The sequence below is a fragment of the Oryza glaberrima genome, chromosome 1 (assembly GCF_000147395.1).
Source record: "Oryza glaberrima chromosome 1, OglaRS2, whole genome shotgun sequence".
Classification (NCBI taxonomy): Eukaryota; Viridiplantae; Streptophyta; class Magnoliopsida; order Poales; family Poaceae; genus Oryza; species Oryza glaberrima.
In genome coordinates this window covers 23,144,849-23,158,541 of record NC_068326.1, presented here as the reverse complement: position 1 = coordinate 23,158,541, position 13,693 = coordinate 23,144,849, and the positions used below count along the sequence as shown (strand labels likewise).

Genomic DNA, 13,693 nt, shown 5'->3' with positions numbered 1-13,693 from the left:
GTGCGTTTAGTACGCTGCATCCGCAGCGTGATGACAGCGTGACGACAGGCAAAGGAGACAGAATGAACCGGTTTTTTTGGACCGTTCAAAATTGTTCAGATTCAGCCAAAAACTAGTAGGTTGGCGCACGCATTTGTACGTCTAGCACCGATATAAAATCATCTAATTTTTTACCCTTTATTTTCTTGAAAATTTGTTAAAGGTCAACTCATTTCCACATGATATTTTTTAAAATTAACATTATCATTAATAGTTTTAAAAGTCGCATCGGGCGCCACCCCTCTCCTTGTCGCTCCTCCAGCTGCTTGCCTGGCTGGCCACCATTTCTATTGATTGTTCTTGGTACCTTAAAAATCAAACCTTATCCATCATTGTTTCATTCTTATAGTTTTTAACCCTCAATACTCTACTCCTTTACGGTCCGTCTCTCACTCATCTTTTTTTTGTCAATAGAATAAATCAAATCTGATTATCATTGGGGTTTTATTTTTATAATCTATAGAAGTCCTGTCAACCACCATCACCCTACTCCTTGATGGCTTGCCTGTTGCTCCTCCTCTTTATTGTCGATGGCATTTAAAAAATCCAATCTGATCATCGTTTTTAAAAGCCCCGCCAACTGCCGCCACTCTACTCCTTTACATCTCACCCGCCACCCATCGTTTTTATTATTAGTAGTATTTTTAAATTTGAACCTGGTCGTCATTGTTCCGTTTTTATTGTTTTTAAAAGTCTCGTCAACCACTGTGACTCTTTACAGCCCGCCTATCACCTCACCTCTTTAATGTTGTTAGGATTTTAAGATTCAAACCTGATTAACTTGGGTTTCCCTTTTATAGATTTTGGAAGTATCGTCAACCGCTATCACCTAATAACTTTATGGCCCGCCAATCGCACATATTTTTATTGCAATTGGGATTCTTAAAATTTAAACTTGGTCCTCTTTGGGTTATTTTTATAGTTTATAAAAAATCTGTTACACCATTGTCACCTTTCCACCACTCCTTTTTTATTGTCATTGGAAATTAAAAAAATCGAACTTGATCATCATTAGTGTTCTATTTTATAATTTTTCAAAGTCTCTCTAGCTGCCATTACCCTACTTGACCCTTGGCTTGTCCTCTGCTATTCCTTTTCCTCGTCACTTAGAGATGCTCACACATGTGTACTCCCATTTTTACATATCCAATTATATTTTTACACAATTAATAAATAATAATAATATAGGATTTGTTTTAGTATACAATTTTTCCCCTAAATATATTGTTGTACTTTGTTAATAAATATTGTTATTAATCACTCTCTCCGTCTCAAAATAAATTAACTTTTGTATGTAAATGTGTACATAAAAGATAGATGAAGTACAACGCTATAATTTCGTCTGTAAGTGCTTATGTTTTTTTTAGCATATAATGGATTCTCTCACACACTTGTACTACCTAACAAGCTAGAACAGAATGACCAGCGTTTTGATAGGTAGGTGTGAGCTACGTGCACGTGCACACCGGCCGGTTCTCGTTTGAAGGGCCGGTGCATTTAGTACGTGTGTAAACTGTAACCTGCATCCGCAGCGTGATGACAGCGTCGTTCGTGAAGTGTAGACGACAGGTAGAGGAGACAGAATGAACCGGTTTTTTTTTACCGTTCAAAATTATTCAGATTCAGCGAAAAACTAGTAGGGTGGCCCACATATTTGCACGGCTAAGTATCTGATATAAAATCATCTAATTTTTTACCCTTTATTTTCTTGAAAATTTGTAAAAGGTTAACTCATTTCCACATGATAATTTTTAAATTAACATTATTATTATCAACTTTATAATATTATAGTTTTAAAAGTCGCATCAGACGCCACCCCTCTCTTTTGTCGCTCCTCCAGTTGCTTGCCTGGCTGGCTACCATTTCTATTAATTGTTCTTGGTACTTTAAAAATCAAACATTATCCATCACTGTTTCGTTCTTATAGTTTTTAACTGTCATTACTCTACTCCTACCGTCCGCCTCTCGCTCATTTTTTTTTCAATAGAATAAATCAAATCTGATTAGCATTGGGGTTTTATTTTTATAATCTATAGTAGTCATGTCAACCGCCATCACCCTACTCCTTGATGGCCTGCGCGTTGTTCCTCCTCTTTATTGTTGACGGTATTTAAAAAATCGAATATGATCATCGTTTTTAAAAGCCCCGCCAATTGCCCGCCACCCATCGTTTTTATTATTAGTAGTATTTTTAAATTTGAACCTGGTCATCGTTGTTCCGTTTTTATTATTTTTAAAAGTCTGACTGTGACTCTTTACAACCCACCTATCACCCCGCCTATTTAATGTCGTTAGGATTTTAAGATTCAAACCTGATTATCTTGGGTTTCTCTTTTATATATTTTAGAAGTATCGTCAATCGCTATCACCTAACCCTTTATGGCCCACCAATCACATTTATTTTTATTGTCATTGGGATTCTTAAAAATCAAACTTGGTCATCCTTGGGTTTCATTTTTATAGTTTATAAAAATTTGTTACACCATTGTCACCTTCCCACCACTCCTTTTTTATTGTCATTGGAAATTAAAAAAAAATCGAATATGGTCATCATTAGCGTTCTATTTTATAATTTTTCAAAGTCTCGTTAGCTGCCATTACCCTACTGACCCTTGGCTTGTCCTCTGCTATTCCTTTTCCTCGTCACTTAGAGATGCTCACACATGTGTACTCCCATTTTTATATATCCAATTATATTTTAATACAATTAATAAATAATAATAAAATAGGATTTGTTTTAGTATACAATTTTCCCCTAAATATATAGTTGTACTTTGTACATAAATATTAATATTGTTATTAATGACTCCCTCTGTCTCAAAATAAATCAACTTTTGTATGTAAATTTGTAAATAAAAGACAGATGAAGTACAACGCTATAATTTGGTCAATAAGTGCTTATGTTTTTGGGGGGCAATTGTATTCTTACCCCATTTTAATTGCAATTGTGATTTTACCCCTCTTACTTTGTGATTTTACCCTTGCTTTTTGAAATTGAAGCTCAGGTTTGCCCCTTTCTGTTAAGTGAACTTAACGGAGTTAATTTGGTGATAAAAAGACAAGTTTGCCCTGGTAGATTTGCCCACTTCTACGAGGCAATAGAGAATTTGCAGGACATGATCCTGTTAGGATTTAATCAAAAAAGACAACACAGTGAATGAATCATATAGTGTTTGATGTGAAAACAATTTGCTCGCCATTTTAGAGCAGATTTGGAAACTTAATAATACCTCATTAAATCCTCCCATCTCTGAAGAACCAGAGAATGTTAATGCGTAAGGAGCACTGGAGGGAGCACCTGCGTAGGAGCAGTCCCTAATTAACGAGCTTAACCAGAAAAGAAAACCAACAAAATCAAACAATGAAGTAGCCGTAGCCTTCGGCCTCCTCCTCGAAGACTAGGACGACGAAGCTGCCGACGGCACAATGGTTTTGGTAGGAACAGCAGGAGTTGCAGGCTTGCAGCCGGGGCAGCAGCAGCTCTTGCAGGTTCGACGGGTTTTCTTCTCCTCCGGCCCGACGCTGACGATGTCCGCAACACCAACGCGCCACTGCCGTCGCTTGCCCGCGCGCTCCTCGTGCTGCCTGGCTCCTCTCCCGCGCCGCTCAGCTACGCCACTACCACTCCGTCGCCCAACCGCAGCCGGCCGCTGGCTCGCCCGCACACCGACGCTCGGGTTAAGGGTTGGGTTGGCCGATTGGGGAATAGGCAGACAGATCTGGATGGACTCCAGGCTATTATTTGCTTTGGAGGGTATAATGGTCCTTTCCACATTTTCTTAGAAATTTCTTCTTGTTTTAACTCACTTAATCTGGGTCTATCTACATGGTCATCCAAAACAAGGGTAAACGGTAGCTTCATTTATAAAAAGCGAGGGCAAAATCACCAACCCTAAAAAATAAGGACAAAATCTCAACTACATTCTAAAATAAGGGTAAAAACACAATTGTCCTTATGTTTGTTTTGGTTTAATGTGGTAATTTTGGGATGGAGCTATGTGTCTATGGCTGTGTTTAGATCCTGCGGTGAAAATTTTTATTGTGTCACATCAGATATACGGACACATATTTGAAGTATTAAACGTAGTCTAATAACAAAACAAATTACAGAATCCGCCTGTGAGATGAATTTATTAAGCCTAATTAATCCATCATTAGTAAATTTTTACTGTAGCAACACATTGTCAAATCATAGAGCAATTAGGCTTAAAAGATTCATCTCGCAATTTACATGCAATCTGTGTAATTAGTTTTTTCTATATTTAATATTTCATACATATATCCAAATATTCGATGTGATAGGGTGAAAAAACTTGCCAGGGGATCTAAACATGCCCTATATTAGATTTGTATATGAAAGTTGATTTGTTTTGGGATGGAGAAAATACATCTTATAATTTGATCCTACCACGATCTAGTTCCTTGGATTATATTGCTGTTCTTTAATTAATGTGTAATTTTAGAACGGGACAATATGTATCCAAAGTAAAGACTAATATAGTTTTACTTGGATTGTTTGCTTTGCTGTATGCAACTATGCATATGCTATCCTTTATGTTTCTTTCTCTGAAGCACGCAAACTTTCTCTATTTGTATACGCTTCTGACATCTTGTCTGGAAAGTGCTACTTCTAAGGGGGTGTTTGGATCCAGGAATAAACTTTAGTCCGTCATATGGATGTCTGAACACTAATTTAAAATATTAAATATAGACTACTTACAAAACTAATTGCATAAATAAAATCTAATCCGTAAGACAAATTTTTTAACCCTAATTAATTCATAATTAGAGAATATTTTCTGTAGCATCACATATGCTAATCATGGATTAATTAGGCTCAATAGATTTGTTTCGCGAATTATTTCAGGGTTATGAAATGGGATTTGTCATTAGTCTACATTTAATACTTCTAATTAGTATCTAAACATCCGATGTGACAGGAACTAAAATTTTTCAGCCACATCCAAACTCCCCCTAAATAGTTGGCCTAGACCTCTTCTTAAGAATAAAGACTAATAAGAGTACTTTAATCTGCTGGAGGTTAAGGTGATTGCTTATTTTTGTTTGGTATTTAGCTAGGAATTAGGCAGTTATCCATGGGAACCAGACACAAATTTTTGTTTGGTAAAGCTAGTTTCCTATTTTTGTGTTTGTTTCTAAGACGTACATTTGGTAATATGCAAAGTATAACAGATTTGAAATAACAAAACAAATCAAGTCAAACTTACATACAGGCTGTCATTGAATCTCTACCATTAAAATCTAGTCTATCACATTCGAACGGTCCATATTTTTCTCTTTTTCTCCGAGCGAGCGTGGTGACTCCTTTCAAAGCTGTTTTAATAATATAACTAGCTGGGTAGCCCGCGCAATTGCGCTACTAGCACCCATACAAAATTATCTATTTTTATTATGATTTTATTTAAAATTTGTTAAATAGCTATCTCGTTGTCTTAAAATTTTAAAAAATCAAACCTTATCAACCCCTTGTTTCTAATTTTATAGTTTTTAAAAGTTATGTCAGTTGCTACCCCTTACTTCTTTGTCGACCCTTCTTTTATTTGCTTGCTCGATCTATCATTGTTTCTATTCATTTTTCTTGGAACCATTAAAAATTGGACCTCGTAATTTTAGAGTTTATTTGTTTTGATGGATTTCGTTTTTATAATTTTTAGAAGTCCCATCAAACACTGTCACTATACTCTTCTAAGGTCCGTCCGCTACCTCCTCTTTTTATTATTATTGAGATTATTAAACATAATTATCATTTGAGTTCATTTTTTATTTTTTAAAAGTCCCACCAAACCGTCGGCGGCTTTGTCATTGTACTGCTATATAGCTTGCCAGTTGTCTCCCTCTTTATTATCATTGAGATTTTAGAATCGAACATGATTATCATTGGTCTTTTTTTAACATTTTAGAAGTCCTGTAAACCATCGCGACCGTGCTGCTTAACGGCATATTCTCTCCGTCAAACGCTCATTATACTCCTCTACAGCCCGTCCGCTACCTCATCGCTTTGTAGTTATTGGGATTTTAAAAATTAAACATAATTATCATCTGGGTTCACTTTTTTACTTTCTAGAAGTTTTGTCAAACGGTTTGCGGTTTTGCCTTTTTTCAAATTTTAATTAATATTGTATTGTATTCTACATGGACCTTTTTTAATATTTATTTTTTCAAATTTTAGTTATTTCTGGATTGTATTTCTAATAGATTTTTTTTCCTTTTTCTCTGATTAATGTGAGAATTAAACAACGTTCAACAAATTGAGATTCGTTTAGCGACTGATTTTTATCTTCCATTTGAACTCATTTCCATAATTCCTTTTCTTTTGTTGTGTAATTGTTATATTATAGTTAATTCAATCGGTTCAATTCTCATTGCCACCACGTTCCTGGAACCGTAAGTGCAGGGGACCCGCCTGAGACGATGGATCAATCAACCAAGGATGCTTTCGACGGTCCATGTTCCAATATTCTACTCCGTCATTTTATTGTTATTTATTTTTACGGTATTTAATATTAACTTTTCTTTTAAAAATTTTAGTATTTTTATTTAAAATTTTAGTGATGTACGGGTTATACTACAAAATTTATCCTGAAAATTGAAATCAAATATTTTTTCATTTTTTATTCTAAATTCAAAGTATTGTTGGATCTGTCTTAGATTTAGATAGTCCTTTATTTATAAATATATTTTTCAATTTAGATGGATTTTTCTTTTAATAATTTTAGTCATATGCATCATAATAGATGCTATATACGCTTGGGTGCATCTAGCTGCTAGAAATATAACTTAAGTGCTACCTTTTGGACTACCAGAAGCCGGAAGATTTTTTTTTGCTAGCCAATAGTCGTCGTCCTCCCGGAGCATACGTTAATAAAGCTCTTTTTTTTTTTTGCTGGCATATGACCAGGGGTATTAATACCTATCTAGTATTTGTTTGTTTTGGTATAGTAGCTGGAGTCGGAGTCGGAGTCGGAGTCGGAAACAAAGAGCAAATACTAATTAGATAATAAGACAGATTGTTCGATTGGATTATTTCTACAACTCTATTTTAGAATTTTTCGTTCTATATCTGTCAAGAAAGATCTCAACCGTTATAATTTGGACCCACTATAATCTATCGGCGTGTTTTTTTTTCTTTTCTCCGATTTATGTGGGAATTTCTAACCCCCTACAGCAAACGTGGTGTCTCCTTTCAAGGCTGATTTGATTTATGTGGGAATTTCTAGCCCCCTACAGCAAACGTGGTGCCTCCTTTCAAGGCTGATTTAATAATATAACTAACTGAGTGGCCCGCGCAAAATTGCGCGGCTAGCACCAAACAAAATCATATATTTTTCAGTATGATTTTACTTAAGATTTATTAAATAGCTATTCCCGTATTTCTAATTATATAGTTTTTAAAAGTCACACCAGCTGCTACCCCTTACTTCTGTCATATCTTTTTTATTTGTTTGCTCGGTCTACCATTATTTCTATTCATTCTCCTTAAAACCTCTAAAAATGGAGATCTTATAGTTTTTTAAGTTTATTATCTCGTTGGGTTTCATTTTTATAATTTCTAGAAGTCCCGTCAAATGCTGCCATTATACTTCTCTACAGCCCATCCACTGTCTTTTCTCTTTATTGTCATTGAGATTTTACAAATCAAACATAATTATCGTTCGGGTTCATTTTTCTACTTTATATAAGTCCCGCTAAACCGTCAACGGCTTTGCCATTGTATTCATTTATGGCTCGCCCGCTGCCTCCCTTCTTTATTGCCATTAAGATTTTAAAATTGAATTTGATTATCATTTTTTTTACTTCTTAGAAGTTTCGAGCCTTTAAAAATTGGACCTTGTAATTTTTAGAGTTTATTGTCTTGTTGGGTTTTATTTTTTATAATTTTTAGAAGTCCCGTCAAACGATGCCACTATACTCCTCTACGGCCCATCTGCCGCCTATTCTTTATTGTCATTGGGGTTCTAAAAATCAAACATAACTATCATTGGGATTCATTTTTTATTTTCTAGAAGTCCCGCCAACCATCGGCGGCTTTGCAACTGTACTCCTATACACCCCACACGCTACTTCTCCTTTTTATTGTTATTGAGATTTTAAAAATCGAATATGATTACAATGGGGTTTTTTTTACTTTCTAGAAGTCCCGGCAACCGCCTTACCCGTTTTCTTCACGGCCTGCTTGTCGTCCCTCCTTTTAATCATCATTAGGATTCTATTTGGTGTACCACTCTACTCTTTTATAGGCATGTGACTTAATTTATCTCGTAATGTGTTATAGATGGTCTTTTTTTCAATAGTCTTTATTTTTTATCATGAATTTTTGTTATTTATAAATTATATTTCTAATTGAAATCTTTTTTCTTTTTTTCTAATTTCAGAATTTATTTTTTTCAAAATTTAGTTAATACTGTATAGTGTTCTTTTAATATTTTTATTTTTTATTTTTTGAATTTCAGTTGTTTTAAAATTGTATTCCTACATGAACTATCTTTTAATTTTTCTAATTTTGGATATTATTTTATTTTTTTTGAATTTTAATTAATCTCATATTAGTTTCTTATATGGATTCTTCTTTTAATATTGCTTATTTTTAATTCCGAGTTTCAGTTGATTTTAAATTATATTCCTACTTAAACTCTTCTTTTCTTTTTACTAATTTTGAATTTTATTTTTATTTTTATTCCGAATATTAACTAATCTCGTATTGGGTTCTTATATGAACTCTTCTCTCAATATTCCTTATTTTTAATTCCGAAATTTAGTTATTTTTAAAATATATTCCTACTTGGACTCTCCTTTTATTTTCTAATTTTGGATTTTTTTTATATTTTTATTTCAAATTTCGATTAATCTCGTATTGAGTTCTTATATGGAAACTTCTTTCGATAGTGTTTATTTTTAATTCCGAATTTCAACTATTTTTGAATTGTATTTCTACATGGACTCTTTTTTTCTTTTTTTCCGATTAATGTGAGAATTTCTAGCCCCCACAGCGAACGTGGTGCCTCCTTTCAAAGCTGTTTTAATAATATAATAGAATAATAGATAGATAGATAGGTAGATAGATAGATTGGTCGGTTTGGCTGACGCGGCAAAAAAAAAATGTTCAGATTCAGCGAAATCGTGTAACTTTCAAAAACATTTTTTTTTGCAGAATTCGATGTCCCAAATTTCTTGTCTATTCTGAAATAGAGTGAACCCTCTCTGGTCCGGGCGAACCGAAGGGCCGGCAACCCTGCAGAGGCGACTATATTCCACATTTACACAGTAGTGAGTTCTTTTAGAACGCAGTAATATGAGTATATGAACTTCAGATTTGTGTTTACTGTTCATCTTCCAAAAATTTACGAAAAACCCGCGTTCTTTTCTAAATATCCGTCTTTTGGAATATAGTTGCTCCCCATCCGTTAAAAAAAACTTAAAATATGGTGTGACCTATCATAAAGCAATGAATCTGGATAAGCTTTTATCCAAATTCATTGTCCTCGGATATTACATACTATCCTAAGTTGGTTTTTTTATTTAAAAGTATTCTTCAAGCTCGGCAATTTAAATTAACCTTTTTCTGGTGCACGTTGGGAATTGAACCTGTTGTGTTAAATGTCGTTGTTAGCGTACATTAACCAGGGTTTGCATTTTCGATTTCGGCCAAAATTTCGGTGATTTCAGTTGGGCCGAAATTTCGTGATTTTCGGCACTTTTTGAAAAAAAAAATTAAAATTTTAACTGGATTTGAATAAATTTTAACCAAATTCAACAAACATTTGATAATATCTGAAAATTTCGGTTGATATATTGGTTTGCCGGGGGAGGGGGGGGGGGGGGGGGAGGGCTAAAATAACCGAAATTTCGAAAAACGGTGAAGCATATTCGAGTGACAAAATAATCCTTTTTGGGGGAAAGAAAAGGGACAAACTATTTTTTTTTCTAAAAAAATTACAGGTACAGATTAGAAAGCCTATGATAACATGCCCTTGTAAGTTCAATAAAAAACATGACCTTGTCAACTGCAGAATTATCATCCTATTGTCACTGTTCAATTTTTATATACTCCATCTATTTTATATTAGGAAAAAGTCGAGATACCACCCTAAACTTTAGATGGAAGTCCGTCTAGCACGCTGAACTTTAAAACCGGACATCCAACCCCTTGAACTTTGTCATACCATCCATATTATCCCCTAAGGTGGTTTTAGATGATGGTTTTGCATATTTTAGAAACTTAAATGAACAGTTTTAAATAACTAATATAACATATTTGCATATCATCAATTTATCCTTATACAATGATATCATACTATTATTATATGTTGGTACTTTTTTATAAGCGAGAGCTAATAAAGAGAAAAAGAAAGATTTAAGTCAAAATTTTAATATATATATATATATATATGTCCAAAATGTATGATATGTGATCAAACTCATCCAACTTATATAAAAACTAGATAAAAACCACTATGCAAAATCACCTTAGGGGATTATATAAACAGTATTGTAAAATTTAGCGGATTAAATGTCCGGTTTCAAAGTTTAGGGTGCTAGACGGACTTTCATCTAAAGTTTAGGGGGTTATTTAGATTTTTTCCTTTATATTATAAGACGACACTTTGACTTGTTTAAGTCAAACTTATATGAAGTTCCATCAAATGATTGATAGGAAAAGAAATAACATCTCTTACAACATCAAATTAGTTTAATTAAATCTAACATGAATATGTTTAATTAAATCTAACATGAATATATTTGATAGCATGTTTATACTTTTATATATTTTGATAGTACGTTTGGTGTCGAAAATATTGTTATGTTTTTTTAATAAACTTAACTAAACTTAAATAAGTTTGACTTTTTAAAACAAATTTGATTTTAAAAATGTCAAGCTTTCAACATGAATAACCAACAATCGCAAGGTCAAATCTCTGCAGGCAAGTAACAAAACTGTAAACATTGTTTTAGATGATGAGGTAGAAACTATGAGTTCTGAATCATCTGCCCATGCTCAACGCGGCAGCCGGTCTGCGCAAGCGCAGCCGAGAAGAAGGTGCCTCCGTCGATCCTCGAGTCCATGCATGGCGGGGAGAAGACGGAGATGATGTCCCTTGCCGTGACTACTCCTTCGACTCGCCCGTGCTCGTCGACGATGAAGCTGCAGCTGCTTCTTGACGCTGTCAGCTTTTCCATTGCTTGCTTCAGGGTGTCAGACTTGCGGTTGGTAACAGGCAGGCCTGCTGTTATCTTCTGCCCTGTTCTGAGGCTGAGGACATTTTGGCCACCAGAAGCTGATGAATTTTCTGTGCTGATGTCCTCATCCTTGCTCTTCAGTTTGACGAATTCTTCCGCACTTAATGTCCTGAAAGGAATGTATATGGTCAGCAAAGTATTCTCGAGGAGTCGAGGAGGGACAAGAATTAGAGAACTGAAAGAAAAACAATGCTTACTTCCTGTTCCTAAATAGGGAGCTATCGTCCAGAAGCTGATAAAGATCGCTGCACTGTATTGATCCAATCAGACAACTGGTTTTCCTGTCAACAACTGCAACTCCTATTTTCTCCTTTGAAAGAATATGCAATGCATCAGCGAGAGTCTGATCTGAGTAGACTGAAACAGGCTTGGTCGTATTTGCGAACCTGCAACATGCAAATGAAATCTGTTCACACTAGCAACATTTTTTCATTTTTGACAGGAACACTGCCTAGCAATTTTAACTAGCGAGGTGCTATGCAAATTCAGGTCTGCGACTTATGAGTCATCATGCAAAATAAAGCATGCACAGTTAGCTCATGCATGTGAGAAGCTGAGATTGATTCATTTTTTATGATTATGCAAATATTTTGACCAGAGAAAAAAGAAAAATCAAATTAGTGCGGAAGTCCAAATTTCTGCCGTTATACAATTCATATAGCAGAAAACTACAATTTAATAAAATTTATACGTTTCCATTCATATATTAGAACTTTTAAGAAGAACAAACAGTTTTTGAAAGCTAAAATGAATTAGCACATAGTTGTGCACATTGCAAGAGCTGGTACACTAGCTTGTTTTTTTTGAGATAATTGATCTACTTCCTCTAGCCTCACACTCAGCCACACTAGTATATGTTTAAGTCCAAAAATGAATAACCATATTCATCACTTAATCAATTTACTTCTATTGCTTGCACCCCTATCATTGGATACAAAAGAAAAACTGCAATCTGGTAGTACTTCATTTATTATCAAGGCTTACCTAAATTCAGAAAGTTGTTTGTCTGCAATTTTATCGAGCCACTCAAGACCACTTGAACTGAGAAGCAATTCCATTACTGCATTCTAGTGTGATCTATTAACCATTAGCTTTATGATTGAATTCTTACTATAAAAATATCAAGCTTCAAAAAAAATGCACAAATAAGTACCTGCGTTACAAATCCAATAACACTGGAGTTCATCAACTCAACAACAGGTACCACATTGATCCTGCGGTGCTTTGAGAAGAGAAGCATTGCATGGAAGAGTGTATCATGGGATCGAACGGGGAAGAATGGCTCCCACAGGAACGACTTTGCTAACCAGGCAATCTGTTTCCGTTTGTCAGAGCAGAAACCGAAATGTAAATTTGTATAACTTCCATGTTATCGTTGAATCACAAGCAAACAATTCGGTTATCAACAACTTCCTCATTTCAGTGAACTACTGAACTAATGACAGCACGCTGATACGTGTTTACTTCTTGAAAGCAGAGAAACATGTACCTTTGTTTCTGCAATCTGAGGGTGCTGTTTTAGACTTGTCAGGAAGTCGGAGTTTTTGTCACCTGCTCCACTTCCCAGTTTGTCAAATTCCTAAAAACAACGCAATTCGATAACTTCTAAAGCATAAAAAAAAAAACTTGCAGAAATAGCAGAGTTTGCTCTAAGCAAGAAACATACTAGTATACTACTGGTAGATAGTAACACAGTAAAAATAGAGAAGCTGAAGGATGGAATCTCACGCTAATTCGGACGGACAATTCGATCGATTATTACCTCAATCGCCCACAAGACGAGGCTTGGGAACTCGACGAATCCTATGTCGCGATCGACGAACTTGCCGAAACTAGTCCGCACATCGTCGACGATCACCGCGCCGGCGACATCGCTGCGGTACATGGAGTCGATGGCGTCCAGCACGGAGCCATCGAGCCTGATCTCCAGCGCTGCAGCACGGACACGAGACCAAAACCGTATGAGCGCCCCCCCGGGCTCCGGCCGGCGCGTGTAGGAATCAAGAAACCGGTGCTTGCCTGGGGAGGGAGAGGGCTGGATCGCGCCGTTGACGGACGAGACGGGGATATGGTCCAGGAACGACTTGAGCGCCTCGCTCCAGTACTCCCCCGCCGCCGCCGCCGCCGGCGGTCCTCCGCCGCCGGCCTGTCCCGCCGCTCCAGTCTCCATGTCCAACGCCGTGAGTGAGACTCTGTAGTACTACTGTTCAGTGGGATGTGTTCCTTACTGCGGGGAGTATTTCTTCCGGTAGTCCGGTGTCCTTTTGCGAGCAGTTGCCCAGCCACGTCCGCGGATGCGCGGGGACACGCGGCGCCGCGCGGATCGCCGCCGGCGGGAGGCATGGTTGCCGAACCAGCCTACGTGTTGCATTTTCTGGAGTCGTCCGCTGAATATTTT

At 36.1% G+C, this 13,693-nt stretch overlaps 1 protein-coding gene across 1 annotated transcript; it reads right to left on the bottom strand.

Moving 5' to 3' along the window:
* Positions 1 to 10,937: 10,937 nt before the first annotated feature.
* On the bottom strand, positions 10,938 to 13,610 carry LOC127760082 (SNF1-related protein kinase regulatory subunit gamma-1-like). The gene is made up of 6 exons (XM_052284292.1): positions 13,058 to 13,610; positions 12,785 to 12,874; positions 12,449 to 12,610; positions 12,280 to 12,362; positions 11,493 to 11,681; positions 10,938 to 11,404 (listed from the first exon to the last, which is right to left on the bottom strand). The coding sequence occupies exons 1-6, from the start codon at positions 13,463 to 13,465 to the stop codon at positions 11,026 to 11,028; spliced, it is 1,311 nt and encodes a 436-aa protein (XP_052140252.1). The 5' UTR covers positions 13,466 to 13,610; the 3' UTR covers positions 10,938 to 11,025.
* Between the last annotated feature and the right edge of the window lie 83 nt (positions 13,611 to 13,693).